General features: G+C 61.0%; 1 protein-coding gene across 2 annotated transcripts in view; it reads left to right on the top strand.

Annotated features, from left to right (window-relative positions):
• Nucleotides 1-13,612, top strand: part of SEPTIN9 (septin 9) — a 138,500-nt gene that overhangs the window by 69,947 nt on the left and 54,941 nt on the right. For both annotated transcript variants that reach the window (XM_077754982.1, XM_077754990.1), the window contains one exon: nt 2,765-3,406. In XM_077754982.1, the coding sequence (XP_077611108.1) occupies nt 2,765-3,406 (642 nt within the window). The remainder of the gene's footprint in view (nt 1-2,764; nt 3,407-13,612) is intronic.

A 13,612-nucleotide genomic window follows, 5' to 3' on the forward strand; every position in this document is an offset into this window, starting at 1 on the left:
TGGCACAAATCATCACAAACAACCCTCACAACCGGACGTTTTCTGATAGTCACCGCCCTGAGGGTGGGAACAGCCCCCTTTTTCCTGGGCCTCGGACTAGCCGGGGATGGGACGCACCTGGGTGGGTCACGTGGCCGGGCGACAGGCACACAGCTGATGTAGGGCCGGGAGGACGTGTGCCACGCAGGAGCACGGAGCAGTGAGAGGACAGGGTGGCGGTGCGGACGGCGCATGCCGTCTGTGTCGGATGGCCGTGGCTGTGAGGACTGAGTCACGTGGACCGGCAGAGGGAGGAGGGTGGCAGGGTGCGGGTGATCTGCCTACCGGCCGGGTTCGAATTCAGCGCTGCCCGGGGACTGTCCGTGCCTGAGTCAGAAAGGGCTTTCCTCTGGTGCGCAGTCTTAGCTCGTGAGTCGGGGGTTGAGGGCACCTCCATCTGGGCTTCCCTGGGAGGGGATTTGGGGGGGGGGTTTGGGGCAAACCTGGGAGGAGGCTGCCCACCTGACTTCTATTCTCCAGCTTGGCCCCCGGGGAGTTGCCTCCTGGGCTGGGGGGGCTGGGCGTGGACCCCTCCGCTAGGGAGCTCATGGACAGGAGCCACCGTTCAGGGGCCGTGTGGACAGTTCCCTGGAGACCGGGGTAGACCACATGCCTCAGGAGACCCTACATGGGGTCATAGTTCCTGGCGCTCACCTCTGGGCTTTCTGGCCAGTTTGACAACCCCTTGTTTCTCACCTCAACCTGCTTTGGAACGAGCAGTTTGTGTGCTGTGGTTATCTCAGGGGATGGCCCCCCGGGAGGGGTGCTGAGGGGCCGGCATCCCTGCTTCGGCTCCTCCCCCTGTGCTTAGCCACATTATCAGAGGTCACAGGCTGGACCACAGGCCAGAGGCAGCCTGCGGATGGGACCCTCTTTGACCGTGCAGCGTTTTACTTTTTTTTTTTTTTTTTAATGTTTTTTGTTTATTTCTAGTAGAGAGAGAGAGAGACAGCGTGAGCAGGGGAGGGTCAGAGAGAGAGGGAGTCACAGACTGAAACAGGCTCCAGGCTCTGAGCTGGCAGTCAGCACAGAGCCTGACGCGGGGCCCGAACCCACGAACCGCGAGATCATGACCTAAGCAAAAGTCAGACGCTTAACCGACTAAGCCACCCAGGCGCCCTGACCGCGCAGTGTTTTAAAAGGGAGTTGTTTCCCTTCGTGTGAGCATATACAGATCAAGAGATAGCCCATAGAAAAATCTAGATTTCCAGTCCGAAGCTCTGACCATGTTGGGCGCACAGGCCAGCCGGGCAGCCGGTGTATCTCAGAGATGGGATGCTTGGCGATGCGCCAGTTCCCTCTGACCAAGGACATTTCTGTCCCTGCAGCCCTTCTGGGATGGCTGAGCTTTCTTTGCATCTGAGGGTTTTGTGACCCTGTCTACCAGAAGGAGGTGTGCCCGAGGCTTAGGGAGGTCCCAGTAGGGTCCCATGTTTGGGGAACCGGTGGTTCGGGCAGCCGGGCGTTGGGGACGAGGGCCTCCTTTCCTTCGTCTCGCCCCACGCTTGCAAGCACCTGCACCCCCGGCCAGCGCCCACTCCGCTGCCCAGCGGGCCCGGGCCGTGAGAGGGAAGCACCGTCCACTGGGAAGAGACAGGAGCTGTCCAGGAATTTGGAGGAAGGAAGCCGTGATGGGGGGCCCTGAGAACAGCCCCAGGTCGCTGAAGTTGGGCCAGCGGGGGGCCGAGGAGGAAGTGGCGGGGGGGGCTNAGGGGTCAGAGAGACCCCGTGGGTCGCTGAGCACCTGTTCAGCCCGACCAGGAGGGAGACGGTGAGTGCTCCTGCCACGCGGGCCCTTCCTGCTCTGGTCTTTGTAGCGGGAGCATCTGGTTCCTGGCGGGAGCACGGCCGCCGGCAGGGGCTGTGGGGACGGCTGGTGGCAGCTCCCCGGGCACGGTCCCCTGCCTCAGTGGGTGCACCGGGTCCTGGCGGAGATGGCGGGCGGCCAGGTGGAAACACTGGGCTGGGGGAGGATGGGGGGGTCAGATGGCTGGCGTCCCACGGGGGCCCTGGCTGGGACGAGTAGCATGGGATGCGTGTGCATCTGAGGGCGAGGACCGAGAGGGCGCGTGGGTGGGGACCACGCCGGGGCTCTGCTGTGCCGCGTGGCACAGGACAGCCGAGGGCCGGAGCCTCGTGCATCTCCTGGCTCTGGCACCCAGTCTCCCCACCCCTGGGCACGTTGCTTAAGCACCATGGCCTCAGTTTCCCCACCCGGACCAGGGGATAATGGCAGCGTTCACAGCATAGAGTCCTGTGAGGAGTAAATGCACACGGCCAGCCCAGCGCCCACGTTAGACGTGCCCGTGCTGGCCGTGCCCGCCGTGCCGAGGTGATGACGTTACCGCCGTGGGGCTTCTGACGGCATGGTTGTGGCCGGTGTTAGTGGGGACGTGCCCCCATCCCCAGTTGCTGGCGGTGGTGGTGAGCGCTGGGCGGGGGTGGGGTGGGGATAAAGGAAGGCCGTGGCAGGAAAGCAATCACATCTCCCTTTGAGCCGGAACGTCTTTATAGAACACGGAGCTGGCGCGTCCACGCTGTGGCCGTGGTGGAAGGGGGGCGGGCGTCCTCTGAGCTCCGCCTTTTCCCCCTCCCGGTGTGCGCGATTGGTGCTGTTCCCCGGGAGAGTGGGGTTGTCCCCTTTCTTCCGGGGAGGGAAGGTGCAGGGGTCTCCGGGGGTGGCCCCGAGCCGTCCACTCCTCACATCCCCCCCTCTCTCTTCCAGCCTTGAAAAGATCTTTTGAGGTCGAGGAGGCCGAGACGCCCAACTCCACCCCGTCCCGGAGGCTCCCCACCCCCCTGCTCCGGGCCACCGTGGCCAGCTCCACGCAGAAATTCCAGGATCTGGGCGCCAAGAACGCCGAGCCCGCAGCCCGCCATGTAGACTCCCTCAGCCAGCGATCCCCCAAAGCCGCCCTGCGGAGGGTCGAGCTCTCGGGGCCCAAGGCCGAGCCCGTGTCCCGGCGCACAGAGATCTCCATCGACATCTCATCCAAGCAGGTGGAGAACGCCAGCGCCACGGGGCCGTCCCGCTTCGGGCTCAAGCGAGCCGAGGCGCTGGGCCACAAGACGCCGGAGCCCGCCCCGCGGAGGACGGAGATCACCATAGTGAAGCCCCAGGAGTCAGCCCACCGGAGGATGGAGACCCCTGCCTCCAAGGTCCCCGAGGTGCCCGCCGCCCCCGCCTCGGACGCAGCCCCCAAGAGGGTCGAGATCCAGGTGCCCAAGCCGGCCGAGGTGCCCACCTCCCCCATTCCCCCCCAGACCCTGGAGAATTCAGAACACACCCCGGTGTCTCAGCTGCAGAGCAGGCTGGAGCCCAAGCCCCAGCCCCCGGCGGCCGAGGCCCCACCCAGGAGCCAGGAGGGTGAGTAGCAGGGGCTGCGGTGCTTGGGGTGCGTGGGGACGGGTAGCTGGCTTTGCCCTGGCGTCGTGGAGGCAGAAACCGAATGCGGGGAGGGGATGGGGGGGCCGCAGGTGGGTGGAGACATGGCTCCTTAGAGGCCGAGAAGACACTGAGCCAGGGTCCCAAGGCTGGTGGGGGGGGTTCCCTCCACCCCGGGAATGGCCCGGAAAGCAGTAAGCTGGGCTTGCATTTGGCTTTAAAAGACTCTCTGGGTTTCGAGGGGCCCCTTCATCGGTCAGGATGCGTCATGGTGTAGCGTTTCTGCTGTCAGAGCCTCGATCAGCGGGGAGTCTGGAAGCCTGGAAAATGAGGGGGCGGCAGGCTCGTGTTGGGACACGGGTTGGATGGGCTTGGTACCCAAGCACGGGCTCCCGTGTGCCAGTGGCTGGCGTGGGCCGTGGGCAGGCAGGCTCTTGCTCAGATCTGCTGGCTGCCTCAGCAAGTACCCGCCGGAGGGAGAGGCGTCAGGTAGGAGGAGGGGTTGGTGCCCTCCTGAGGTTCTGTACTGGGGGGGTCTTCCTCCCGCGGTTCCTCAAGGAGGGAGGGCCGTGGCCAGAGCAAGGGAAACCAGACTGTCCCGTTTGTGTGCCCAGATTCTCAGGACCGCTAGGGAGGGGACCTTAGGCCCGGAGCCCCACCGTAACCGCACACAGCTCCATTTGGGGTGCTCTGCTGGTGAGGGAGGAAGCTGGGGGCTGGGTCCCGTCCTCAGGGGGCCCAAACCCAGAGCTGTGTTCACGTGGGGAGCTCACCGGGGCCGGCTTGGGAACATCTGGTCCTGGGATACTGGGATCTTGGCCCCATGGGGTCAGGGGCCAGCTGCGCTGTCAGCCCTGTGAGAGCTGGGTCCATTTCCAAGTGCAGGAACTGGACTCCGCCAGTGTTCTTCGGGTTAGATAAACAGAACGTTCTGGAATTGTGGTTTACCTTTCAAATCATAATAATCTCTAATTTTGGTAAAATACACGTAACGTTAATTGACCGTTTGAAGCATCGTGAGGCGTGCAGCTCGGTGGCACCGGGAACATTCACACTGTTGTGCAGCCCAACTCCGTCATCCGTCACCAGAACCTTCTCAGCTTCCCAGACCGAAACCGTGTCCCCGCTGAACACTGCCTCCCCTTGCCCCTCCCACAGCCCCCGGCGCAATCCGTCTTTATGAACTTGACTCCCCCGGCTCCCTCGTGCAAGGGGAATCAGACAGCATTGGTCCTTTTGTGTCTGGCTGCCCTCACTGGGCATCGCACCCTCACAGCCCATCTGTGGTGTGTCAGGAGTGGGGTTTCCTTTTTTTTTTTAATTTTTTTTTTTTAATTCATTTCTGAGAGAGAGAGAGAGAGAGAGCATGAACAGGGAGGATCAGAGAGAGAGGGAGACACAGAATCTGAAGCAGCCCTGGGCTCTGAGCTGTCAGCACAGAGCCTGACGTGGGGCTCGAACCCACGAACTCTGTGATCATGACCTGAGCCAAAGTCGGACGCTCAACCGACTGAGCCCCCCAGGCGCCCCTCCCTTACTTTTTAAGTGAGGGCCCTGAACTTGCTGCAGTGCACGCGCCTCTCCGAAACCTGACCCTGCGGAGCCACGCCCACACACTCAGACACTGTGGCCTGTGGTGCAGGCGTGTCAGAAGGAAGACATCCCAGTTGTGCGGGGATTGGTCTTTGGTCGCTCCGGGGCCTGTCCGGGGCCTCGGCCTCTGGTGGGTGAGGTGTTCACGCCCAGCTGGGTCAAGCAGGATGTGGCTGGGGACATGGTCACCACCAGGCCCGTGCGGACCTTGACGGCAGCTCTGCGGGGCCGGGGCAGGAGGTGTCTGCTCAGGTGGTCCCGTCCCACCCGGAGGCTGTGCTGGAAGCCAGGGCCCGGGCTGGCTTTGCCTCTGGAACNATGCGGACCTTGACGGCAGCTCTGGGGGGCCGGGGCAGGAGGTGTGTCTGCTCAGGTGGTCCCGTCCCACCCGGAGGCTGTGCTGGAAGCCAGGGCCCGGGCTGGCTTTGCCTCTGGAACAGTCGAGGGTCCTGTGGGGGTCTTCCCAGGGCCCAAGCCTCTTGAGCCGAGCTTTGGAGAAAGTAGGACTGAACCAGGCAAAGAAGGGGAACCGAGGCAGCGGTCCAGAGGTGCCTGGGGGCCTGGAAATCGGGGAGCGGCTTGCCTTCTCCACGGAAAAGAGTTTAAATGTCCAAACCCGGGGCGCCTGGGGGCTCAGTCGGTTGAGCGTCCGACTCTTGATTGCGGCTCAAGTCGTGACCTTGTGGTTTATGAGTTCAAACCCTGCATAGGGTTCAGCAGCGTGGAGCCTGCTTGGGATTCTCTCTCTCTTTCTCTCACTCTCTGCCCCTCTTCCTGTTCTCAGCCACTCTCTCTGTATCGCAAAAATAAATAAATAGACTCAAAAAAAAAAAAAAGTCCAGGCCCGGCGTGAAAGCCACGTCGTCTGCAGCCCAGACCCTGGTCCTCAGAGAGCAGCCAGTGGGTGTAGCTCTGTGACGAGGCTCGTAGGCCAGTGGCTGTCCCCCCGTCCTGGAGCACTAGCTGGGGGTGCGTGTGTGCCTGTCGCCCGGGGCCCCATCCACCTGCGTCTCCTTGGCCGGGTGGGAAGGGGCTCTGGGACCAGTGCTCACAGGGTGAGAAACTTTAGGGCCAGACAGACGCAGTGAGACCAGCGGCCGCACGGGATGCAGGATGCTGGGGGCGGGGCTCGGACGGCTCTGTCCCGGACCATTCTGTGCACCTAGCAGAAGTCACTGCGGGGTGGCCTGGTCCTCGAGCCTGGGAGGGAGTGACTGGGAGGGAGTGACGCAGGCCAGCTGGGCGAGGAGGAGGGGGAGGAAGCAGGGCTCACCCAGCTGTGGGCCGGGGAGTGTGGCGCTGACAGCTCTGCCTCGGACTCCCAGTCTTCAAGTCCCGGGCACGTCCGGGTGGCCGTCAGGGGCTTCCCCGTGGAGGTGTGTTTCTGGAATCCGTGGCCTGGCTTCCGGGGGTCCCCTGCCCCGAGGCGGCGTCTGCCCGTCCTCCCCCGGACACAGCGCGTCGGGTCCATCCAGGCGCAGACCCGTGTCCCACAGCCGCGCTCCCCGTTGGTCTTCCCCGCAGAGCTGGCTGCCAGCCCCTTCGGCCCCCGCCCAGACCTCCCCACCCGGCAGGCCCCGCCCCGACCGCCCTCTGTGGGCACCCTGTCCCCTGCACCCGAGGCCAGCTGGCACCGCGGGCGCAGAGGATCGGGGAGGGAGGGAGCTCTGTGCCCTCTGATGGGACTCCGAACCCTCTGCCTGTGGAAACCCTCTGGGCTGTGGCTCCCGGCCCAGGTCAGGGTCTCCTGGGACCGTGGCCGAGTTGGTCCCGCGGTGGCCGCCCTAAAGCGCAGTGCTGATGAAGTCCGTGCCAGCCCCGAGCCTTCCCTGGGCCGCTCTCCGTTCCGTCCAGTCTCTTGTGCGGCTCAAACCTCCCTGCTCCCAACTCCTCCTGCGTGGCCCTTTCGTGGCCTCCCCAGGCCACCTTTCCTCGTCTCCCGCCCTGACCTCCTGACTCCTGACCCCTGACCCTCTTCCTCACCACATCACTGCTTTTTGAATTCCTATGCATCCTTCAAAGTCCAGCTCAAATGCCACCTCTTCCGTGAAGCCCTCCCACTAGCTGGAAGTGGCCTCATTTCCTTGGACTCCCGTGCCTTTTGGCATTTTTGTGTGTGTGTATAATGTCCTATGTTTGGCTTGGAATGTGAATTATTTGTGGTGCACGCACCTTTTTTCCTCTGCTGGAGTTTTTAAAAGATTTTAACAAATTTTTTAAATTTTTATGATTTTTTTAATGTTTATTTTTGAGAAAGAGACAGTGTGAGCAGGGGAGGAGCAGAGAGAGAGGGAGACATGGAATCTGAAACAGGCTCCAGGCTCTGAGCTGTCAGCACAGAATCTGACACGGGGCTCGAACCCACAAACTGCAAGATCACGACCTGAGCCAAAGTCAGACGCGCAACCGGCTGAGCCACCCAGGCGCCCCTCCTCTGCTAGAATTTTTAATGTAAAAGTAGTTTTCCAGTGTACCTTTTCTTTAAAATTCAGAAAATGTAGAAGTTAGACTCTAAAGTTCACCTATAATCCAAAGATATCTACTCTTAGTGTTTACTCTGTATTTTTTAGAATTCCCTCCGTGCCCCCCAATAGATCGTAGGTTATTTGAGAGTAAGGCTGTTGTCAGTTACAGTTTTTTTCCCTGAATGACATAGACTTAGTAGGTGCTCAATAAAACTAGGTAGGCGTGGGATGGGTTTGTGTGGCCCCCTGCAGGCAGACACAGGGACTCTGGGGACCCCATGGGACCTTGCAGGGACCAAGCACACACTTTCCTGGTCGACCAGGAGCCCCCAGGTCTGACGTGCCCCCACTCCGGCACACGGGGTTCTCTGTTCGCGAGGCTGCTGGCCCCTGGCCCTCTTCGTCGTGCTCTGGTCACCCCTGCTTCTCTCTCAGGTTCTGGGAGGGCCGGGCCTTGCCTCCTCCCCCAGGTCGCCGCTCGCCCGGCAGCTGCCTGGGTGGTGCTGGGTGGGGCTGGGCTGCAGGACCCGGACCGTGTCTGCGGGGTGAGCTGCTGCCTCTGGCTCCCCTCCGGGAACCACCCACCTCTGGCTCCACGGCCGGCACCAGCCAAGTCTCCCCGAGAGGCTGCCTTATAAGGCGGGCGCCCGCTGCTCCCTCGTGGGTCTGGTTCTTTGCCGTCTCCAGATGCTGATTGGAGGCCGAGGGGCTGGCCGGGCAGGGTGGGGGCGAGTTCTTGTCCGTGCCCCGGCCCCACCCCACCTGCCGGCTGGTTCTGAGCCACCGCTTTGCCCACCCCCAGCCTCAGTTTCCTGATTCGTCAAAAGAGGCAGGACCCACTGCCCTGAGGTGGTGGGGTCTGAACTCTGCCTGTGGTGCCCGGTGTGGCTTGTGATGGTGGATGTGAAATTGGGCGGGGGGTGGGGGCAGGCCCATCCGGTGTCTCTGACTAAAAACATCTAGAAATGTTCTCAGCTCTGGGTGGAGCGCTGAGGAAGGTGGGCGTCAAGGATCCCATCCCTGAGCCTCTAGTGGTGGGTGTGGCTTCTTGGGACATCAGGTGCACCTGCTCCCTGGCCGCCTGCTGGGGACTGCGCCAGGGGCTGGGACGGAATGGAGGGGGTCTCAGCTCTGTAGGGGACGGGGGGGGGGGCGGGGGGGGGGCTAGAGGCGCCGGGCTCCTGGGGACCCCAGCAGGGACACAGGGATGGAGGAGGCTGGCAGATGAGGCTTCAGGGAGAGAGAGGTGTGGACTGATTGCGAAGGGAGGGGTCAGCTGGTGAGGAGGGGTCAGCTGGTGAAGGGGCAGGAATGTGCCAGGCCCAGGGCAGGGAGGAGGAGGAGAGGGTGACCACCGTGTGATCAGGGAGAAGAGACCCAGGTTCTGCAAAGCCTGCCTAGACTCCCCCCCACCCCCCATGTTTCGGGGGCAGCCCACTATCCAGGGTGTCCACTCTGGGCCTGACGCTGGGCCGGGAACTCCCTGCTGCTGTTTTGTCCCAGCACCCGGTATACAATAGGAGCTTGATAAGTGCTGAGGGACTCATTTGTGTGCAGTGGGCTTGCATCTCGCCATGCCTTGGGCCCTTCCATGTGGAGTTCTGTCTGGCAGGGGTGTGTGCACCGAGCTGTCCTACCTGGAAGCCTGCTCTCTGCTCTGAGCTCCTCCCCTGCTCCCGCCCTGGCCCCAGAGAGCGTCCAGGAACCCGCTTACTTTTCGGGATTGAGTCTCTCTCTCTCCTCCCCCCTTTCGAGAACAAACGCCCTCGAAGCCCATTCCCGCACCGTCTGAGGGAGGATGTCGCCAGGCGTGGGTGCAGGGTGACTGTGGCCGGGGCCAGGTGTGTGTCCTGCAGGGGGAGGCGGGGTAGAGGGCTGCAGGGACGGGACCTGGCCCCCGCGCCGGCCCACCCAGCTGTCTGCCGAGCCCAGCCCAGGGCTGGGAAGGATCGAGGGCCCATGCAGGGAATGCAGCCCCAGCAGCTGCGGAATGCCTTAAATAGAGCCAGGCGCAGCTGCGGGGCAGGCTGGGCCCGGAGGCAGGCGCTGGGGGCGGGCCTCGGCTCTGTCCCGTTTTGGGGGCCGTGGGGGCCATGGCCCTGACCACCCAGCGGGGGTGGGGGGGCAAGATGGGATGGAGGCCGGGCTCCCAGACACTTGGGTGAGGCCTCCAGGGTGCTCGTCCCCGGAAGCCGCCAGGAGAGGAACTGTGTCTGCGTCCACAGCCTCCCAGGCCTAGGACAGCTGCTGCGAGCCAGGGTCCGCACAATGGGGCCGCTGTCTGGGGGACGCGCCGTGCCAGACAGCCACGCTCTGTGCGGCAGGGACAGAGCACACATTCAGTGCCGGGGGGGCGGGGGCATGCTCAGACCCCCACCTGGGGCCGTGGAGTGTGGGCAGCCCTGGCCAGACGCCGGGGTCTGACGGTTGGCCTCGAGGACCCCACTCGATGCCTGATGTGGTCCGCCGCCGGGTGGTGCGTGCGGGAGGAGCATCACGTGGGCTCTTCTCCGGGCGGGGCGTGACCTTCTCTCCCCACTTCTTCTCTGATTTGGCTTTCCCCGACCCTGGGGCTTTCTGTGGGCGTCACTGATGTCCCCCCTCCCCCAGAATCCCAGGGGCAGCTGGTGCCCAGCATGGCGCTTGGGCGGAGAACGGGGCTAAAAGTGGACGCGCTTCCGTTAAGAGGCGGGCACGCGCTCCCACGCCCGGCCTCCCCTGCCTGTTCCCTCCGATGCCGTCCCCCCTTCTTCCAGAGTGACCCCCAGAGGTTTCAACCTTGAAGCATAGGCTCCCCTGTGGGGCTTTGGTCGCTTGTGTGTGAGGCACGGCTGGCGGGCGCGGCCTTCACCTTCAGGCCGCGTGGGTGCCCGTTTCCGCCCTTTAAGGACTGTGTCCGTTTTCTCGTGGGCGCAGCGGGGCTCCGTCCCTCCTGCGCGGAGGCGTTAGAACAAAAATGGAATCGGGGGAAGATGCCCAGCGCTGGCCAGTGCTCGGAGACAAGAAGTAGTGATCATAGGAAATCTGAAAAGGAAATCTGCCTTTCCAAACACCCCCTCGTCCTCAGGGCAGCCCGTGTTAACGGCGGGGCGCATCGAGTGTCTTTCTGGGGTTTGCGCGTGTGGCTGGTCGCACGCATCTGTGTGTAAATATCCTAGAGCCTTTCGGAGAACACAAGTGAGCTCAGACTCCTGCAACCTGCTGTTTATTTCTCCGTTTTCTGGATGCTGTCTGTGTCCAGTGAGTCCCTCTGACCCGCTGCTGGTCCTGGCCGCTCCGCCCCTACCTTCCCTGCCCTGCTTTTCACCGTGAGTCACGAGCCTTCGATGAACACACTCACGTTTCTGTGTGTGCGGGTGGGACTGTCCGAGTTCAGGAGTGGGATTCCAGCACCACAGGATTTAAAGAGTTGATCCGTGGGCCACCTGGGTGGGGGGCCCAGTTGGTTAAGCGTCCGACTTCGGCCCAGGTCATGATCTCACGGCTCATGAGTTCGAATCCTGTGTCAGGCTCTGTGCTGTCGGCGCAGAGCCTGCTTTGGGTCTTCTGTTCCCCCCTCTCTCTGTCCCTCCCCCTCTCGCACTCTCTACCTCTCTCTCTGTCTCTGAAAAATAAACATTTACTAAAAAATGAAATGAGATGAGATGAACTGTGTGGCCAAACGACCTCTGATCAGTCACCCTGTTTTTTAGTGCCAGGGGCAGCAGGTCGGTGCCCGTGCCCCGGGCTGACTGCGGTTTTATTTCGTGCATCCTTCATCTCCCACGTTTACAGACCGAGGGCCCCGGGCCTCTGTGAGCGGCTCATTCCTGCCTCTGGCTCCGTCTTGGCCCCCCCGGGTTGTTCACCCTTCTCTCGGTGACATTTTCTTCGTAAGACTTCCTCGAGCACCTTTATTGTAGCTGCTCCCGGTGCGTTTTCCCAGTTGTTGACTTTTCAATTCTATTTATAGCATGTTCTTGCAAACAGAGGTTTTTAACCCGTAGGTTCATCAAGTGCATTCTTCTTATTCTTTTTCCCTCTGTTGGGATCCATGCCCTGCTTAGAGGCGTTGTGCATTCCCGAATTACAGTCCGTCCAGGTTTTCTTCTCGCACTTTTAGGTTTCGTCTTTACGGACTGCTGTCATTAATCCGTTGGAATTTATTGGGGTGTAAACAGCGAGCTGGGGAGAGACGGTTTTGCACAGATGTATCCACGGAGCTCGGTCCCCACGCCGCATGGGGGGGCGTGTGCGTGCTATTTTTATCAGTGGGGGTGTCTGTGTCCCTCTGGCTCAGCGACAGTTTTGCATGTTTCTTTCTCCCTCCGTGCCCTGGAACCTTTAAACAGCAGCACCGTCATCTCCGTGGTGTAACTGACGGAGGACTGGCCGGTGAAACCGTCTGAGCCCGACAGTTTCGTGGGAGCCCTTGTACTTTAAAAACCTGAACAAGGCTTTTTCCGTGGGTTCGTTTGAATTCTTGGTTTTTTCTTCTTTTATTTTGTACTTTTTTTTCTCTCCTAAAATGTCATCCTTTAAGGTATTTAAAACCGCTCGGACGGTTCAGAGGTAGTTCCGGGGCATCATCACCCGATGCACCTCGGCCCCTGCCCTGGGCCGGGCGCTGTCCACAGCAGGCGAGATACAGAGGCCACCGGACGTGGCTGCTGTCCCCAGGGGTCCTGCCTGTGACGTGGGAGCCGTGCAGCCTGGTGAGGGTTCGGAGAGGGACCAGCCCAGAGGACCTCAGCAGCCCCCTGGCGGGCGGGAGAGAGCCCAGCCCCCTACCGGGCTGGCAGAGCCCTCTTGGTGGCGGTGATGGGGGACCTGGGTCACGGAGGGGGCAGAGTGGTCCAGGCACCGGGATTCAGGAATCCTGAGTTTGGTGCTGCCCAGAGAGAGCCTTTGACACACTCTTGGGCAGCCGCACGTGGTCAGAGATACATTTTACACCACAAACCGGGACACACGGATGTGTAGCCGGATGAACGTGTGTGTGGGGTGTATGTAAAGGCAGCGTTTTCCAGGAGTGATTCTTACCTTCCCTGTGCCTGCCGCTCTCCTGGGATTTTCTGCCTTTTCTCTTTTCGGGTGGGGGGAGTTTTTCTTATTTCTTTTAAAGCAGCTTTCCTGAGATACAGGTAACACGCCACACAGGGCGCTCATCCAAAGGGTACCTCTCTGTGGTTTTATCCCCAGAGTTATACAGACACGGCCGCAGCCAATTTTAGATTATTTCCAGCACCTCAAACAGAATCCCTGTCCCCTTTAGCCGTGCCCCCCTACCCCTCTTCTCCAGCCCGAAGTGACTCCTGCTCTTTCTATCTAGATCTGCCTGTTCNGACAGAACCCCTGTCCCCTTTAGCCGTGCCCCCCGACCCCCTCTTCTCCAGCCCGAAGTGACTCCTGCTCTTTCTATCTAGATCTGCCTGTTCTGAACTTTGCTTAAAAACAGGACCATATGAGGAGTGCCTGGGGGGCTCAGTCAGTTGAGCATCCGACTTCGGCTCAGGTCATGAACGCACAGTCTGTGAGTTCGAGCCCCGCATCAGGCTCTGTGCTGATGGCTCAGAGCCTGGAACCTCCTTCAGATTCTGTGTTTCCCTTTCTTTCTGCCCCTCCCCTGCTCATGCTCTGTCTCTCAATTAAAAAAAAAACAAAACAGCGTTAAAAAAACCCTGACCATATGGTAGGTGGTTTTCCGTGACTGGCTTCTTTCACTCTGTGTAATGCCATAGCACAGATCACAGTTTCATCCCTTTCCTTTTTTTTTTTTTTTTTAGATATTTATTTATTTTTGAAGGAGCGAGNCTCCAGGCTCCGAGCTGTCAGCACAGAGCCCGACGCAGGGCTTGAACTCGCGAGCCGTGAGATCATGACCTGAGCTGAAGTCGGATACTCAACCGACTGAGCCCCCCAGGCGCCCCTCACTTCATCCCTTTCTGTGGCCGCGTACTGCTGCGCGTGTGGCTGGAGCACATTTGTGTATCTGCACGTCAGCTCGTGGCCATTTGGGCCGTTTCCACCTTTTGCCTGTTAAGAATGTACTTCAAAATGCATGTAATGTCCATCTTCATTTGGGGGCTCTCTTACGTATGCCCCCGGGCTTTATTCCCTGATCCAGAATGTCTTCTCCATCTCAAATCTT

This window comes from Crocuta crocuta, unplaced genomic scaffold (genome assembly GCF_008692635.1).
Source record: "Crocuta crocuta isolate KB4526 unplaced genomic scaffold, BGI_CrCroc_1.0 scaffold50, whole genome shotgun sequence".
NCBI classification, from domain to species: Eukaryota; Metazoa; Chordata; class Mammalia; order Carnivora; family Hyaenidae; genus Crocuta; species Crocuta crocuta.